The 16,901-nt window shown below is 42.1% G+C and overlaps 3 protein-coding genes across 3 annotated transcripts; all 3 read left to right on the top strand.

Moving 5' to 3' along the window:
* The first annotated feature begins 586 nt into the window (after positions 1 to 586).
* On the top strand, positions 587 to 4,512 carry LOC310681132 (protocadherin gamma-B1-like). The gene has a single exon (XM_083448648.1). It carries the CDS (start codon positions 1,057 to 1,059, stop codon positions 3,511 to 3,513), a length of 2,457 nt encoding a protein of 818 aa, XP_083304774.1. The 5' UTR covers positions 587 to 1,056; the 3' UTR covers positions 3,514 to 4,512.
* Positions 4,513 to 6,538: 2,026 nt separating this feature from the next.
* Positions 6,539 to 9,119, top strand: LOC310681137 (protocadherin gamma-A6-like; the record flags this gene model as incomplete). The annotated part of the gene is made up of 1 exon (XM_083448653.1): positions 6,539 to 9,119. The coding sequence occupies exon 1, from the start codon at positions 6,687 to 6,689 to the stop codon at positions 9,117 to 9,119; it is 2,433 nt and encodes an 810-aa protein (XP_083304779.1). The 5' UTR covers positions 6,539 to 6,686.
* A 4,391-nt stretch (positions 9,120 to 13,510) lies between these two features.
* Positions 13,511 to 16,377, top strand: LOC310681141 (protocadherin gamma-A6-like; the record flags this gene model as incomplete). Its single annotated transcript, XM_083448657.1, has 1 exon — positions 13,511 to 16,377. Exon 1 carries the CDS (start codon positions 13,957 to 13,959, stop codon positions 16,375 to 16,377), a length of 2,421 nt encoding a protein of 806 aa, XP_083304783.1. The 5' UTR covers positions 13,511 to 13,956.
* Positions 16,378 to 16,901: the final 524 nt, after the last annotated feature.

Here is a 16,901-nt window from a genome sequence, read left to right as displayed (position 1 = left end):
GCAGCAGTGGCCAGCCAGATGCCACAGGGAAGATTACAAACATATGAGAAAAATGTCAATGAATATGCATAAGACTAAAGAATGAAAGAGTTATCCTGTGCTAAAGTGAATTTAAATTTCTTTTTCAGCATTTTATTATGGCCAATAGAACAGAAATAAAGCACACAATGCACCAAAATCTTAAAGACAGAACAAAATACAAAATTTAAATTTGCTAAACAAGTTCATAATTAAATAAAGGCCAAATCACCAGAATTCTGGCAGGGATAGGGTTGCCAGGGCATCCCACAATTGTTTTTAGGAAAACCTGAAACTTGTTGAGCTTTTTCTAGACAAAAACATCCCTAAAACCATGATTTTGCGATTGACTTGAATAAGAACGAGGCCAAAGCGCCAACTCTTGGAAATTCCCCCAAGATGTCAATTCCGCCTTTGAAATCCTAGTAACGTCCAGGGAAATCCGAATGTATGGCAGCCCGAGGCAGGGATGTAGGCTTTCTGAATTATTGCATGGTTTTCTTCTGCTGGCAAATGCTTGTGTTTATGCTCCATCAAAAACACCCTAAAGTGTCATTATCATCTACTAGGAAAAGCAATAAAAATATTAAAATAACAGTTTGTATGCAATGAAAAACAAATCTGAATTAAGCTTATGTGACTTCTAATCAAGTGATACGAAAGTACATTTGGACAACCAGTGAAAGAATTTTTAGCCATTCACAATTCTCCATAGATATCAGGGGGAAATAGCAATATAGAATTATAAACATGAAAATAAGCAAATACAGTTCCCCGTGTGGACTCAGAGTGTCACTGTTGGACAACATGGGAGCAGCCATGGCTCAGCATTTCCGAGACTCTTAGAACACACTCTCTCTCTCTCAACACTTCAGCTGAGCAGAAAGGAAAAGCTTTTATTTTTAAAAGCTGCTCAAGAAAGGAAAGCTCTCAGTTTCCCAAGGATCAGCTGAAAAGAAGAATATTTCTATTATCTCAAATAAGTGTACTGGGAGTCTTGAAAACTGTACTGAAAGCAGGAAGAAATCAGGAAAGGCAATGGATGTGATGGAAGTAAAGCAGGCAGAGAGAACAAGGGAGATCACCAAGAGGCAAGTACTGTTTCTGTTCATATTCTGGTCTGTGTTCTGCTGCCAGGTGGGGTCTGAGAAGGTTCAGTATTCAGTTCCAGAGGAAGCAGAGCAGGGCTCCTTTGTGGGGAACCTTGCTAAGGATCTGGGGTTGGATGTCAGAGAGCTGTCAAAGCGCAAGCTTGGTATTTCATCAGAAAAGCAATTCTTTGATCTGAATGAACAAAATGGCAACCTGTATGTGAATGAGAGGATAGACCGGGAAGAGATCTGTGGGGAATCATCCACTTGTGTCCTCGAATTAGAAGTTGTGGCACACAATCCTTTGAATATTTTCCACGTAAATATTTTTATCCAGGACATTAATGACAATGCCCCATATTTCCGGAATGAAAATGTTGAGCTTAAATTGAGTGAGTCTACTCTGCCAGGAACTCGATTTGCTCTTGGAAATGCTGAAGATAAAGACATTGGAACAAATTCCCTGCAGAATTATCAATTGAGCTCAACTCCATATTTCAAGTTGGAAATTCAAAACAGCAATAATGGTGGCAAATATGCAGAATTAGTATTGCAGAAACAACTGGACAGGGAAAAGGAACAGATGCACCACATGATCCTTACAGCCATGGATGGTGGAGAACCTCCAAAAACCGGAACAGCCAAAATATTGGTAACAGTTATTGATATTAATGACAATGTCCCTGTTTTCACCCAGACAAACTATAAAGTGAGCCTGAAGGAGAGTGCACCCAAAGGAACCTCTGTGCTTCAAGTCAAAGCATCTGACAGTGATGAAGGGTCCAATGCTGAGATCACTTATACATTCAGTGACATCCCAGAAACAGCTGAGCAGAAGTTTCATCTGGATCCCAGAGATGGAACAATTACACTTATAGAAAGTGTTGATTTTGAGGACAGACAAAAATATGTGATGATAATTAAGGCAAGTGATGGAGGAGGCTTGGCAGCACATTGCAAAGTGGAGATTGAGGTTCTTGATGAGAATGACAATGCTCCAGATGTGATCCTTACCTCCGTGTCCAGCCCAGTTCCAGAAGATGTCACATCTGGAGCTGTGATTGCTCTCATTAAAGTTCAGGACAGGGATTCTGGGGATAATGGAGAAGTCACCTGTCACCTGAAGGAACCTGTACCTTTCCTGATAGTCTCATCTTCGCGTAATTACTTCAAGCTTCTCATAGATGGTGCCCTTGACAGAGAAAGGACTCCCGAGTATAATATTACAATCATAGCCACAGACAAAGGCACCCCTCCACTCTCCACACACAAAACCATATCAATACAGATTTCAGATATCAATGATAACCCACCAGCCTTTGAAAAATCTTCCTACACTGCCTACGTTCCAGAGAACAACCCATCTGGAGCTTCAATTTTCCACGTCAAGGCCTCTGACCCTGATCTGGATCGCAATGCCAGAATCACTTACTCCATCCTTCACAGCAACATCAAGGACATGCCTCTCTCCTCCTATGTCTCCATTAACTCTGAGACTGGGATCATCTATGCCCAACGCTCCTTTGACTATGAGCAGTTCAGGGAGTTTCAGATTCAAGTGAAGGCCCAAGATGGAGGTTCTCCACCACTCAACAGCAGTGCCACAGTGACAGTATGTGTTTTGGATCGAAATGATAACGCTCCGCAGATCCTGTACCCCTCACAATCAACCGAGGGCTCACCTTTCTTTGAGATGGTGCCTCGGTCAGCTGAGTCGGGTTATCTGGTGACGAAGGTGGTGGCCGTGGACTCTGATTCGGGACACAATGCCTGGCTCTCCTTCCATCTCCTGCAGGCCACAGAGCCCTCACTCTTCAGCATTGGCTCCCACACAGGAGAGGTGCAAACCGTCCGAGCATTACTTGAGAGAGATGCAGTGAAGCAGAGGCTGGTCATCCTGGTGAAGGACAATGGGCATCCTCCTCTCTCAGCCACCACAACTTTGAGCCTGGTGTTTGCTGAGAACTTCCAGGAGGCTCTTCCAGAAATGAACTCCCAACCAAATGACTCAGAGTATCAGTCTGATCTACAGTTTTATTTGGTATTGGCCCTGACCTTGGTGTCCTTTCTGTTCCTGGTGACCGTGATTCTGACCATTCTGATAAAGCTTCGAAGGTCAAGGAACCCCACTTTCCTTCAGTGCTTTATTCCTGATCCCCACTCAAAGGCTGGTGCCATATTCCCACCCAATTATGAGGATGGAACTTTGCCTTATTCCTACCAGGTCTGCCTGTCCTCTGAATCCAGGAGGAATGAGTTGACATTCCTGCAGCCCACTGTCCAAATAGCAGAGAACCTCCTTTGCAATGGCAACTCTGACATTTCTTTGATGGTTAGTGGAGGCAATTTAATTTCTGAAAAGGAAAATGACAGCACGGTGAGTTATATTGCATGTTCCTTATAGGGAATTTGGTGTTATCACTTGTTTGAGAGTTTATTTGTAAACAGTGGATGTTATCAAACTGGCATCCCAGAGAATTCAGACCATGTCATCAGGGAAGTAGGTAAGGAGTAGTATTGAGCTGCTACTGCTGTAGAGCAAGCTAACTGGACCTTCCAGCAGCTATTAAGGGGCAGCATAGCAGGATGGTGGAGGCTGTGCCAGAATTGTCCAGGTACACATCTGCATGGTAACTCGATGTCGTGCTAAGATCACAGAGTGGAGCAGCATGGCTGAGTGGAGAGAATGATATTTTCTTCTTCTTCTTATCTTTGCAGTACAAATGCAATTGAATATGTAGCTATTTTCACATTCTGTCCTTTAAGAAATTTACAAGAAGAAATACCAAAAAGTCTTTCATAGAATATTCTTTAAATAAGTTGGTAAATTTCTTAGTAATTGGTAAAGTTTTTCAACTGAATTTTAGGAAGTGTGTGTGGAAGGAAGTGTTTATGGGTTGGATTATTTAATGAGAGTAAAGGATTGATTAATCACTAAACGTTTTAGAATAACTTGATTTGGTTCTCATAAATACAGATAATCTTACATAGCATTTGGATATTGTGTTCCTGTCACAGACGGGCTTGGGATTTGGGTCTGATGAGAATAGCACAACATATTAAGTGGTGGAGCTCTGATGGAAGCTATCAGTAGTACAAGCATTTCTTAGGTCCTGTGACTGCATGCTGTTTGTAGAATGAAAAATGCTCATGTACAACCTGTGTAGAAGAGTGACATCAAAAGGGAGTTTCTCTTGGCATGATTTCTAGAGATGTTGTATACCACTCTTTGTGGGGGGGGTAGTGGTGGGGGGACTATAGAATTAATTTAAATAAAAAATTAAATAATATGCACATATCCCACCCCCCGCTTCCAAGATATGTATATACTGGAAATGGTCCCTGAATTGACAAATACCCTAAACCAAACATGACCGTATCATGAACCCGAAACTATCCCCTGCCCCCCCCCCCGGCTCCTGCCCTGGCCAGGTCCTGTATTCTCTTATACAGTGGTACCTCAGGTTACATACGCTTCAGGTTACATACGCTTCAGGTTACACACTCCGCTAACCCAGAAATAGTGCTTCAGGTTAAGAACTTTGCTTCAGGATAAGAACAGAAATTGGGCTCCGGAGGCTCAGGAGCAGCGGAAGGCCCCATTAGCTAATGTGGTGATTCAGGTTAAGAACAGTTTCAGGTTAAGAACGGACCTCCAGAACGAATTAAGTACTTAACCTGAGATACCACTGTATATTACTGATGTCCAATGTGGATGCAATCCCAAAGTACTGGCATTCCTTTCCTCGGCATTTGCATTAGAGATTATGACAAATTGTAACAGTTGTAGTGAACACTTTGTATGTAAGGATGTGTGGATGTGGAGCATGTGGTTAGTATATCTACTTATACCATCTCTAGTCATGCTTCCATACTGTAGAAATATAGGGGACAAATGACTATTGAGTCACAGCTACCAATGGTAGATGCCCTTTTAACTCTTTGGCATGGAATGTTTTCTTATGGAGAGTCAATCTGGCCAGGACATACATCTGCACATCCTGTAATTGCTGTACTTTAAAGCTGGGTCATGTTCACCACCAGTGTATATTCCATTAGGAAAGATGAAGACTAATGTTAAAAGAACATTTGTTGGCATTATCTAGTGGATAATTCAGTGTTTTGTCCCTCCTGCTAATGGCCAAATTCAGTTTTAGCAGTTTAATCATGTAGAACAAGAAGCACAACATCAAGCTCTCCAAAGAAGATGGCCGAAAACCACCTACCTCTGCTGTTTAACAAGCCCTCACATGCTAGTTTTTAATAAAGCTCTCTTCTGAGTTTGACATCCAGTTTTCACATGTGTGCTTCTAAGCTACCATTGTTATCCATCCACAGTAGTGATGTTTGTGATAAGCTGGAGCTGTGGATGAGGCAGCGGTGTGGCTGGGTCTGTATGCTTCTGTCAGCAACCAATCTGGCATTCCTGCTGGTGCACCTGCATGACCCTAACCTTGCCGTGACTGAAGCAGAGCCCTTTCCAGATAAGCAGTGGCAATAAATTACAGAGAATGTAGCCATCTTACTTCTTTGCTCTGTGCAGTAATACCTAGTGTTAAGAATGTTCAAGGCGCTTCACATATAGTGCTGTGGTAACTCTTACAATAACCCAGAAAAGTAGATCAATGTTATGATATTGGGGTAGGGGGAGAGGCTGCATTCAAATTTGTGGGGAATATTGCATTAGTTAATTTTCCTGATTTTAACGCCAGCATTTCTGTCCTGTTCTTTTCACTGTGGTACCTGCTGTGCTAAGGAACTCTGGTCTTTGACTGATATACCAGCAAGTTGTGCTGAATTTCATGCACACCAGCGTATTTGGTGCCACACAACAATGAATGTCATTGGCTAATGCCGCAACTCTGTCAGCCTTTCTGCACATGGATGCCTCTGTTTCCCCATGAAAACAGCAGGAAAGAACTGTGTGCCAGCATATCAGTTTCCTCACTTTATAACTATAAGCATCCTCAGACATTGCACTAACACAAAGAAAATAGGAAGTACCAGAGACTTTTTTCGGCATCCAAAATGAATCTTTTGAATATCCAGCAAACAACACTGCTGAGAAAGTTCAATATTTCAGAATTCAATTCATTCCAGAATTTCCAGTAATGGGGTGGGGCAGGAACCCTAAACACACTTGTCTTTCCTGCTCCATTTCAGTTTGTTTACAACAACAAAAGTTGTCACTCTTCTTTATCCTTAGTGGGTAAATTTGAAGGAAAAAAATAAAGAATATAGAAAAATATACATAGTTATCCTAGCTATATCTTCATTTATAATACTTATACTATTATAATATAATAGTACAGTGAAATGGTGTTTATTTAATTTTCAAAAGTGAAGTTTTTGCACTTTGGGCTTGAGCCTCTGGGTGTCACTGTTCACCAGAACGGAGCAGAAATGAGAAATCCTGCCCAACTGAAGTTGCCTTTCCGTTAAACACAAACACAAAATATCTGAAGGAACAAGCTGCTTGTCAGTGCAAAGAAGAAATGGAAGTGCATTTTCCTTAGAAAAAAATTGGGTACAGCATCATTTGAACCAGAACATAAGAGCCTTTAACCTGCTGCAAGGATGGAAGGAACTCAGAGGCTGTGGAATTGCAGAAAGGGAATCTTCCAGTGCCTTTTCATGATGTTTTATTGGAGGGCAGTTTCTGGGCAGATCCACTACTCCATTCCAGAAGAGATGCACAAAGGCTCTTCCGTGGGGAATGTTGCAAAGGACCTGGGAATGGATGGCAAGCAGCTCCCAAACCATGGACTGCGCATTGTATACCCTGTAGGTATGATTCAGTATTTTTCTTTGAATGCCAACAATGGCCATTTGCAGATATCTGAGAGAATAGATAGAGAGGAAATTTGTGGAGAGGCAGAGAAATGTTTGTTGAAGTTTCAGGTTCTTGTTGAAAGCAAACTGAAGCTTTATGGAATTGAAGTGGAAATTACAGATATAAATGATAATGCTCCCCACTTCCCTCTATGGGAACAGGAGCTGGAAATCAGTGAGGCATCTACACCTGGATTTGAGGTTCCTCTTCCTGAAGCTCAAGATCCAGATTGGGGGATAAATTCCGTGCAGAGCTACCAACTCACAGGCAGTAGCCATTTTGCTTTGCATGTGCAAACAGAAGAAAATGGTGTCAAACTTGCTGAACTTGTGTTGGAAAAATCATTGGACAGAGAGGAACAATCAGCTTACGATCTGCTTCTCACAGCTACTGATGGAGGTCATCCCATCAGATCTGGCACATTACAAATCCACATCGTTGTTATTGATGCAAATGACAATGCACCAGTTTTCAGCCAACCTCTCTATGAAGTGAATGTCAATGAGAATATTCCCAAGTGGTCCACACTTTTGACAGTGAGAGCAACTGATAAGGATGAAGGAATCAATGGAGATATTAAATACTTTTTCCAAAAAATCACAAAGAAAGACTCCGAAATGTTTCTGTTAAATTCCACAACAGGTGAAATCATCCTTATTGGGAATCTTGATTATGAGGAATCATCTTTATATGCATTTGAGATACAAGCCAAAGATGGAGGAAGGCTGAGTGACAGATCAAAAGTTGTGATATCTGTTACGGATCTGAATGACAATGCACCTGAATTATCAGTTAACTTTGCCACCAACACCATACTTGAAAGTTCACCATCCCAAACGGTAATTGCCATTTTAAATGTCCAAGACCGAGATTCAGGAGTCAATGGGGAAATCACATGTTCAATCCCTAGCAATCTCCCTTTCCAGCTAAAGAAGTCCATGGATAACTTTTACAGTTTGGTGACTGATGGTGCCCTTGACAGAGAACAGGTGTCAATCTTCAATATTACTGTCACTGTTACTGACCATGGAGTCCCCCCTCTTTCTACAGTCACAGTTATCACACTTCATGTTTTAGACACAAATGACAACCCACCCCTCTTTGAAAAAGCAGACTATACTTTCTATTTTGTTGAGAATAACCAAAGAGGAGCCATGGTCTCTTCCTTAAGAGCAAATGATCTTGACTGGGAAGAAAATGCCAGAATAACATATTCCATCACTGATGACCAAGGAAGTGACTCCCGCCTCTCCTCCTACCTCTCCATTAACTCTGAGACGGGGGTTATATATGCTCTGACCTCCTTTGATTATGAAGAGTTTCGAGACATTCGGTTCCGTGTAAAGGCCCAAGACGGAGGTTCTCCACCACTCAGCTCCAATGTCTCAGTGACTCTCTTCATCCTCGATCAGAATGACAACGCTCCCCAAATCCTTTACCCTTCCCCTCCCACTGACGGTTCCACAGGGATAGAGCTGGCCCCTCGCTCCTCTGAGCCAGGCTACCTGGTCACTAAGGTGGTGGCTGTGGATGCAGACTCTGGCCAGAATGCCTGGCTCTCCTACCAGCTGATCAAGGCCACTGAGCCAGGGCTCTTCACTCTGGGGCTCCACACGGGAGAGATCAGGACGGCCCGCTTCTTTCTGGAGAAAGATGCCCTCAAGCAAAGCCTGGTGGTTTTAGTCAAGGACAATGGGCAGCCACCTCTCTCTGCTTCAGCCACTCTGACCGTGGTGCTGGCTGACACCATCCCTGCAATGCTCTCAGACCTGAGCAGCATCTCAGCTCCTGTAGAGCCTCCGTCTGACCTCACCTTCTACCTGGTCCTTGCAGTGGCTTTTGTCTCTTGCTTGTTCTTCATCTTCCTCCTCGTGTTACTGGCCATCAAGTTGCACAGGTGGAGAAATTCTCAGCTGCTTGAGTCAGGGAGTGTGAATTTCAGTGGCGCTCCTATCTCACAGTTTGTGGGGATTGACGGAGTCCGAGCATTTCTGCACTCCTACTGCCATGATGTTTCTCTGACATCAGGCTCTAAGAAAAGCCAATTTAGTATTTCCAAGGCAAATTATTCCAATACTCTGAGCAATCAACAGACTTGTGAGGTAAAGAATCCTATCATATCTGGTGAAGATTTAAATTTTAATGATGGTGATCCAGTCATAGCCCAGGTGAGTTAATCAGGTTATCTTTCGATTATATATGAACTTACTCATCTTGGTGAATTTTACATCTATCTGCTGATCTGCAATACTATACTGGAGGCTATTATTATAGATAGCACTTTGTTTGATATTTATTAGTAACACCACAGTTGTTTTTTCAGTATTTGTGTTTCATGTTATAACACAGACAAATTATTTTACTCAATTACATTTCTTATCTTTACTGTTATATTGCCCAGTAGTAAAATGACTCTCTGATCCTCATTGCCAAGTATATATTATGGTATGTAAAAATATAATTGATGCTATACAACTTTTTAATTAACATCAATATTATGGGTGACATCCATAGGAGAGATAAGCACATGCTTAAGTTCCTTCTCCAGAAATTACTGGGTCTCAGAAATGCTTTTCTTTGGCCGAAATATACCATATAGTTGTAGGATATTTTGGAATAATGTGTGCATAGTAAGAATAATCATGAGTTATACTTATTCACTTGTTTGACAGATATTCTAGCATCTGCTGAATCGAGAAAAATGAAAATAACATACTAACTGAATATTAATTAAGATAGATTATTTAGCGCATTTGTGCAATTAGTTTTAGGCTGAATCTTCTGGCTTTGCCATTAGTAAATGTCATGTGGATTCTCATGTTCTCTGCCTGGATGGGTAGGGCAGAAGGAAAAACAAAGATGTAAACTGGCAGAAGAAAACACTCCCATATGCAAGGATTAAAGTGAATCTTCCATATAATGGACCATGAGTGCCTCTACCACTTTCCAAACCTCTAAAAGGATAAGATCAAAGACAGGGAGGTGTGTGGATAGGGAAGACTCTCACATAAGACTCGGCAGAGACAGAACTGCTTCTTGTAATGGCTTTGAAATGCCAAGCACCAGGGCTGGCCCACCCACGAGGGAAGGTGTGGTGACCACCTTAGGTGGCAGAGTCCACCAGGGCGGCAGATCCTGATGTCAGTTCCTGACATAGATCTTCACTCATCCCACCTTCCCTGGTGGGGAGGGGGTGCCATTCTGGGGTCTGTCTCAGGTGTCAAAATGTACTGGGCCGGCCTTGCCAAGCACTGCTTGGCTTTTTGCTACATACAAAACTATTCCTGGAGAAAATATACCAGAACTTTCCTGTCACTAAATATGGTAATTAATTCTCTTCTGACAGATAAACCATAATGGAGCCTCTTCTAGAAAATGCATATTCACTCTTTTTGATCTCCTGTGTGTATCTGTGGCAGCCTTTATGTTTTAGAAGTGCTGGCAGCGCTCCTCCCCCATTCTTCTGAGGAAAATATTATCTTTCCTGAATACTTTTTCTACTGCCCTCACAATTAAGCAAGCACCTTCAATCCCTTACTAGTCCTCATATTAAACCTTGCTAAAAAATAAATAAAAATCCAGTATATACGCAATGCTGGAGCGCACAGTCCTGATTATATGATTTTAAAAAAGTTCTTAAATGCCATGAATATGAGCTGTTTGTTCCTAGAAACTGGGATGCATCGTTCCTGTGGTGGGTTTGTCTGAGATGAAGTAATCCCTAGAAGTTATTTTCTCTAGATATTACTACACAGCAAATGTGGATGGATGTTAAAAACTCACCCAAAGGCAAATGTGAACACTTTGCAAAGAGGCTAAAGACCTGCCAATCATTAAGAATTCACTGTATAGTTAACTTACAGTATAATGGTATACATACCTACTCAGACGTGCTTAATGGATACAGGATGGCAGACGAGGCTTTGGTTTAGGGTTGGCATTGGGGAAAAACAGGGTTCTTGTGCCTTTAACAGATGTATGACAGACAGAAATTCAAGCGGTTGAGCCTTTCCTAGTATGGAAATACGGGAAAAGTTTCACCATGACCGTGCTCACTCTAATTTTGTGGTATACCGTGCTCCCCACAGCAGCCATTTTGTATTATGCCATGCACCCATGGCAGCCATTTTGTGACTTGCACCCACAGCACTCTCTCAGAATTAAAAAGTGACCACTGGTCCAATGGTGTAATTGTAAAACAGGCAAACTGTCAGGTTTCTGAGGTGGCAGCGGCTAGAGTGAGGAAAGGTGAAGAGCAGGCCCTCAGCCTGGCAGAACCACCTCTCCCGCTTCCTTGCTGAGGAGAAATGAGCAGGCCTTGGGACTGAGGCTTTATAAAATGATGTGAAGCTGTACTGGTTCCCTGACCACCTGAATTTATATTTTTGCCTAGATGAGGTAACTACCGTACAATACTTCTGGTGGACATGCTGCCATGTGCCTCCCTGCCACAGGGGTCCACTATCTGAGATACATTTGGCAGGTATTCATGGAAGGGATGTGGAACTCCCTGCCTTGGAAAGTCCTCTGGGCCTCCTTCCTGATGGCATTTCACTGCCTGCTGCAGGCCTTTTTATTCCAATAGGCATTAATCCTGGCTTGGAGCTGAATATTCTTGACTATATCCCAAATATAGACATTTTTTTAAAAATCCACACTGACTCCAGGGCAGGATTGTTGAAGTGACTATTATTTTATCTGCAACGTCTGAGGTAAATTACCATAGTGTACAGAGTCCAGATTTATTCTTCCAAAAGAACTCTGCCAAATTCTTCTTTACATATTTGGGGGCAAATGACAGAAAAAGAAGACAATTTATTTACTGTTGCTGCAATACTACCACTCCAAATTTTAGGATGGATTGAGGGGAGTATCACATGCTCAAAATAAAGGGAAACAGAGGTATGAGTGACATTTATTCCTTCCTGTATAATACGCAAAGCAGGGCTAGGCACAAGGATCATGGAATGATGGATGATTCTAGCAGGTGAAATTCTTGCATTTTATCATAGTGGAGACACATGTGTTCTCACCATATATTAGAATTATAGAGTTTAAAGTTACCTCAGTAATCATCTAGTCCAACCATCTGCCAACGCAGGAAATTCACCATTGCTGATAGTCTCTGTTTAGAACTTCTAATGAAGAAGAGTACACTACTTATGGATGCAGTCTGATCCACTTTCAAGCAGCTCATGCCTGCAAAAGGTTCTTCCTAATAGTCTAAATACTTTTTCTTGCAATTTGAATTCTTTTTTTGTTTCCCCTTTTTGGACTCATTCCAGTTTGCCAATATTCTTCTTAAACTGTGCTGCATGGAAATGGGCACAGTACTCTGGGTGAGGTTGTCTGACCAAAGCAGGATATAGATATACCTTTACTTCTCACAAGCTGGATCCAGTATTTCTGTCAATGTGAACTAGAACTGCATTGGCCTTTCTAGCTGTTGCATTGCACTGCTGGCTCATCTTTACCTTGTTGTCCGCTAAAGCCCTAGATCCTTTTCACATGTACAACTGTCATGGTATCACCCATCCTAGATTTGTGCACCTGATTCTTCCTACCTAATGCAGAGATTTAAATTTATCTCTATTGAAAGTTGTTTTGTTAAAAATATTCCCTCAATACATCTCTTGTTTCAAAACACCAGTTTCAGATTATTATGGTACTAGAATGAATAGCTATCCTCATGATGGGCAGGGTGCAAGTCTTAGTTATTGGACATTTTAGTTCCATTAATCTTGTTCTGATTATTGGCTTTCACTGAAAAGGCTCTGTAGTTCTACTTACTGGATTTAATGGAAACTTCTCATCTCAAAATTAGTCAGCCTAAGAGCCTGAGGAACTACCAAATGGGAACTGAAGAAAGAGAAGCTGGACACGTGGGATTACTGAAGGAGGGAAAGATGGAGAGGAAAGAGGATGCATGATTATTTTTCAAGCACAGCCCCGTGGAAGATGACCTTCCATGATGCAATCCCCTGCATCTAAGAGCTGCCTGTGACAGACAAAACCACGTGGACAGGGAAGATCGTGAACTTTGCACACACAATATGCAAATCTGGTTCTGTCATTCATAGGCAGCCCCCAAGAAAGTCACATCATAGGAAAAAAATCCTACAAATGTAACTGCATGTGAAGGTTAAATAAAGAATTAACTCTGAGAAGGAAATGGGAGAGGGAGGGAAGAAAGCTGTGCATGATAGATCAGCATACATAGATGAGCAGGACTGAATTGCACATATCATAGTATAATCACCTGCCAGATCCTTGGTTATACAGTGGTACCTCGAGTTACAAACGCCTCAGGTTACAAATGCTTCAGGTTACAAACTTCACTAAGAGTTACCTCGAATTGAGAACGTGGCCCCAGGATGAGAACGGAAATCATGTGCCGGCAGCAAGAGGCCCCATTGGCGAAAGCAGGCCTCTAGTTAAGAACAGTTTCAGGTTAAAAACGGACCTCTGGAATGAATTAAGTTCGTAACTAGAGGTACCACTGTATGCTTATAATATTCAATATTCAGGTACAACTAAGACTGGGAGTAAACATGGGAACACCTGAGAAAAAAATACCTGTTGTGATTTTTTTTTTTAAGGACAAAACTGGCTTATATGAACTATATATCTATTAATGTATTGAACAAAAAGATCAGTCAACTGAAATTTCCTGATAATACCATAAAAAATAGAAGGAGTTATGGAAGAAAATGTATATTTAGGATTCCAAAATAAGGCTTCTGCAGTTTTGTATTGAGCCTCATGGTGTCGCTGTTCACCAATAAGGAAAAAAAGTAAAAGATCTAGCCTCACAACCTTAGCTATTACAGTGCAGCACACAATAACTGAGGCGAGGCTGAACATGACAGTACAGAAAGCAAAACTGAAGTAAGTTTTGCTTAGAAACAATTTGGCTATTTTGAACTGGATCTAGGAGCAGACCAAAGGGAACACCAGAAACCAATCATTAGAGCTTTTGAACAGAACCAGCATTTTTTCTCCTGGTACAAAATCATGGAAGAAACCCACAGACTCGGGAGTTGCAGAAAAGGAATCCTTCAATGGCTTGTCATGGTAACTATATGGAAGCTAATTTCTGGGCAGATCCGCTATTCCATTCCTGAGGAGATGCAGAAAGGCTCTTTTGTGGGGAATGTCGCAAAGGACCTGGGAATGGATGGGAAGCAGCTTTCAGACCATGGACTCCGCATTGTTTCCAGTGTAGGTATGGTTCAGTATTTTGCTTTGAATGTCAACAATGGCCATTTACAGATTTCTGAGAGAATAGATAGAGAGGAAATCTGTGGAGAGACAGACAAATGCATATTGAAGTTGCAGGTTTTTATTGAAAGTAAATTAAAACTTTATGGAATTGAAGTGGAAATTACAGATATAAATGACAATGCTCCTAGGTTGCTACCAAAGGAATGGAAAATGAAAATCAGTGAGACATCAACACTCAGAGACAGGTTTCTTTTACCCATAGCTCAGGATCCAGATCTAGGGATAAATTCTATTCAAGATTATCAACTTGCAGGCATTAGCCATTTTTCTCTGCATGTGCAGACAGGAGAAAATGGGGCGAGACATGCTGAGCTGGTGCTGGAGAAACTTCTGGACAGGGAAGAGCAACCAGATTATGATCTAATCCTCACAGCTACTGATGGGGGTGATCCAGTGAGGTCTGGTACTGCTCAAATTCATGTGATTGTTCTAGATGCAAATGACAATGCACCGGTTTTCACACAACAGATCTTTGAAGCAACCATAAAGGAAAATATTCCTAAAGGGTTTATAGTTTGCACAGTGAGAGCCACCGATATAGATGAAGGAATCAATGGAGAGGTAAAATACTCCTTTGGGAAAAACACAGAGAAGATTTCTAAAATGTTTCGATTGAATTCAACAACGGGAGACATTACCCTTGCAGGAAGCCTTGACTTTGAAATATCATCCTTGTATGAATTTGAGGTGCAAGCCATTGATGGTGGAGGTCTAAGTAACAGATCAAAGGTTGTGATATTTGTAACAGACTTAAATGACAATGCACCTGAAATAGCAATAACCTTTGTACTCAACTCTGTTTCTGAGAACACACCAACTGGAACTGTCATTGCCATTTTAAATGTCCAAGACAGAGATTCAGGAGTCAATGGGGAGGTTATATGCTCAATTCCCAATAACCTTCCTTTCCAACTTAAAAAAACAATGGACAATTTTTACACTTTAATGACAGACAGAGCCCTTGACAGGGAACAAGTGGCGACCTATGATATCACTATTACAGCAACTGATAATGGGACTCCGACATTATCAACCTCTGCAATTATTTCACTGCAGCTGTTAGACACAAATGACAACCCCCCACTCTTTTTACAGTCAGCCTACACCTCTTATTTCCTAGAAAATAATCCAAGAGGAGCCTCTGTCTTTTCCCTGAAAGCAAGTGATCCAGACTGGGAAGAAAATGCCAGAATAACATATTCCATCACTGATGACCAAGGAAGTGACTCCCGCCTCTCCTCCTACCTCTCCATTAACTCTGAGACAGGGGTTATATATGCTCTGACCTCCTTTGATTATGAAGAGTTTCGAGACATTCGGTTCCGTGTAAAGGCCCAGGATGGAGGTTCTCCACCACTCAGCTCCAACGTCTCAGTGACTCTCTTCATCCTGGACCAGAATGACAATGCTCCCCAAATCCTGTACCCCTCCCCTCCCACCGACGGCTCCACGGGGATAGAGCTGGCCCCTCGCTCCTCTGAGCCAGGCTACCTGGTCACTAAGGTGGTGGCCGTGGATGCGGACTCTGGCCAGAATGCCTGGCTCTCCTACCAGCTGATCAAGGCCACCGAGCCAGGGCTCTTCACTCTGGGGCTCCACACGGGAGAGATCAGGACGGCCCGCTTCTTTCTGGAGAAAGATGCCCTCAAGCAAAGCCTGGTGGTTTTAGTCAAGGACAATGGGCAGCCACCTCTCTCTGCTTCAGCCACTCTGACTGTGGTGCTGGCTGACACCATCCCTGCAGTCCTCTCAGACCTGAGCAGCATCTCAGCTCCTCTAGAGCCTCCGTCTGACCTCACCTTCTACCTGGTCCTTACAGTGGCTTTTGTCTCTTGCTTGTTCTTCACTTTCCTCCTTGTGTTACTGGCCATCAAGTTGCACAGGTGGAGAAATTCTCAGCTGCTTGAGTCGGGAAGTGTGAATTTCAGTGGGGCTCCCGTGTCACAGTTTGTGGGGATTGACGGAGTCCGAGCATTTCTGCACTCCTACTGCCAGGAGGTTTCTCTCACTACAGACTCTAGAAAGGCAAATTATTCCAAAACTCTGAACAATAAAGAGGCTTGTGAGGCAAAGGATCCAATCCTACCTGGTGAAGATTTAAACTTGAACAGTGAAGGCTTAATTGTACTCCAGGTGAGCAAACAATTTTAGATTAACATGATTTTTTTGTTTTGTTTTATTAATATCAGAATATATTTCCCATTTGCCTCTGGTTTCTCATTATATTCACAACTATGTCAGTCTTCTTTTTATTCCATTCAGCTCTTCCTTCTTTTAGTCATCACTGGGTATGTGATCCTTCTGTGATCCTTCTGGGTATGTGATCCTTCTTTCATCAAATCTTTATCTTGATGCATTAAGTGACCAATCTTTGCCTCATTCGTGCTACTTCGGACTGCTGGTGGGGGCTCATAAAACAGAATGCTCCTCTATAAGAAAACATAGTTCCCTACATATTGCAGACAATCATGCCTGGGAGACAGTTATTAGCCTAATTTTATTCCTCTCACCTAGTTTTTATGTGGAAGTGTATTTCCCGACCAGTGTTGATCAAGACTTCAGTATGTGGGTTCCTGTTTAATTTACGGATGGATTTGGTGCATTTTTAATTGTTTTAGCTTTGACTATTGTATTTTGTTTTTATCTCATTTCTGCATGATATTTCCAAACTTTGG

Source organism: Podarcis tiliguerta, assembly GCF_965153285.1.
Source record: "Podarcis tiliguerta genome assembly, chromosome: 7".
NCBI classification, from domain to species: Eukaryota; Metazoa; Chordata; class Lepidosauria; order Squamata; family Lacertidae; genus Podarcis; species Podarcis tiliguerta.
Note: the sequence above shows the minus strand (reverse complement) of the source record. Positions and strands in the feature narration are given on the sequence as shown.

Coding starts and splice junctions, on each gene's coding strand:
- LOC310681132 (XM_083448648.1), top strand. CDS start 1,057: ATGGATGTGATGGAAGTAAAGCAGGCAGAGAGAACAAGGGAGATCACC.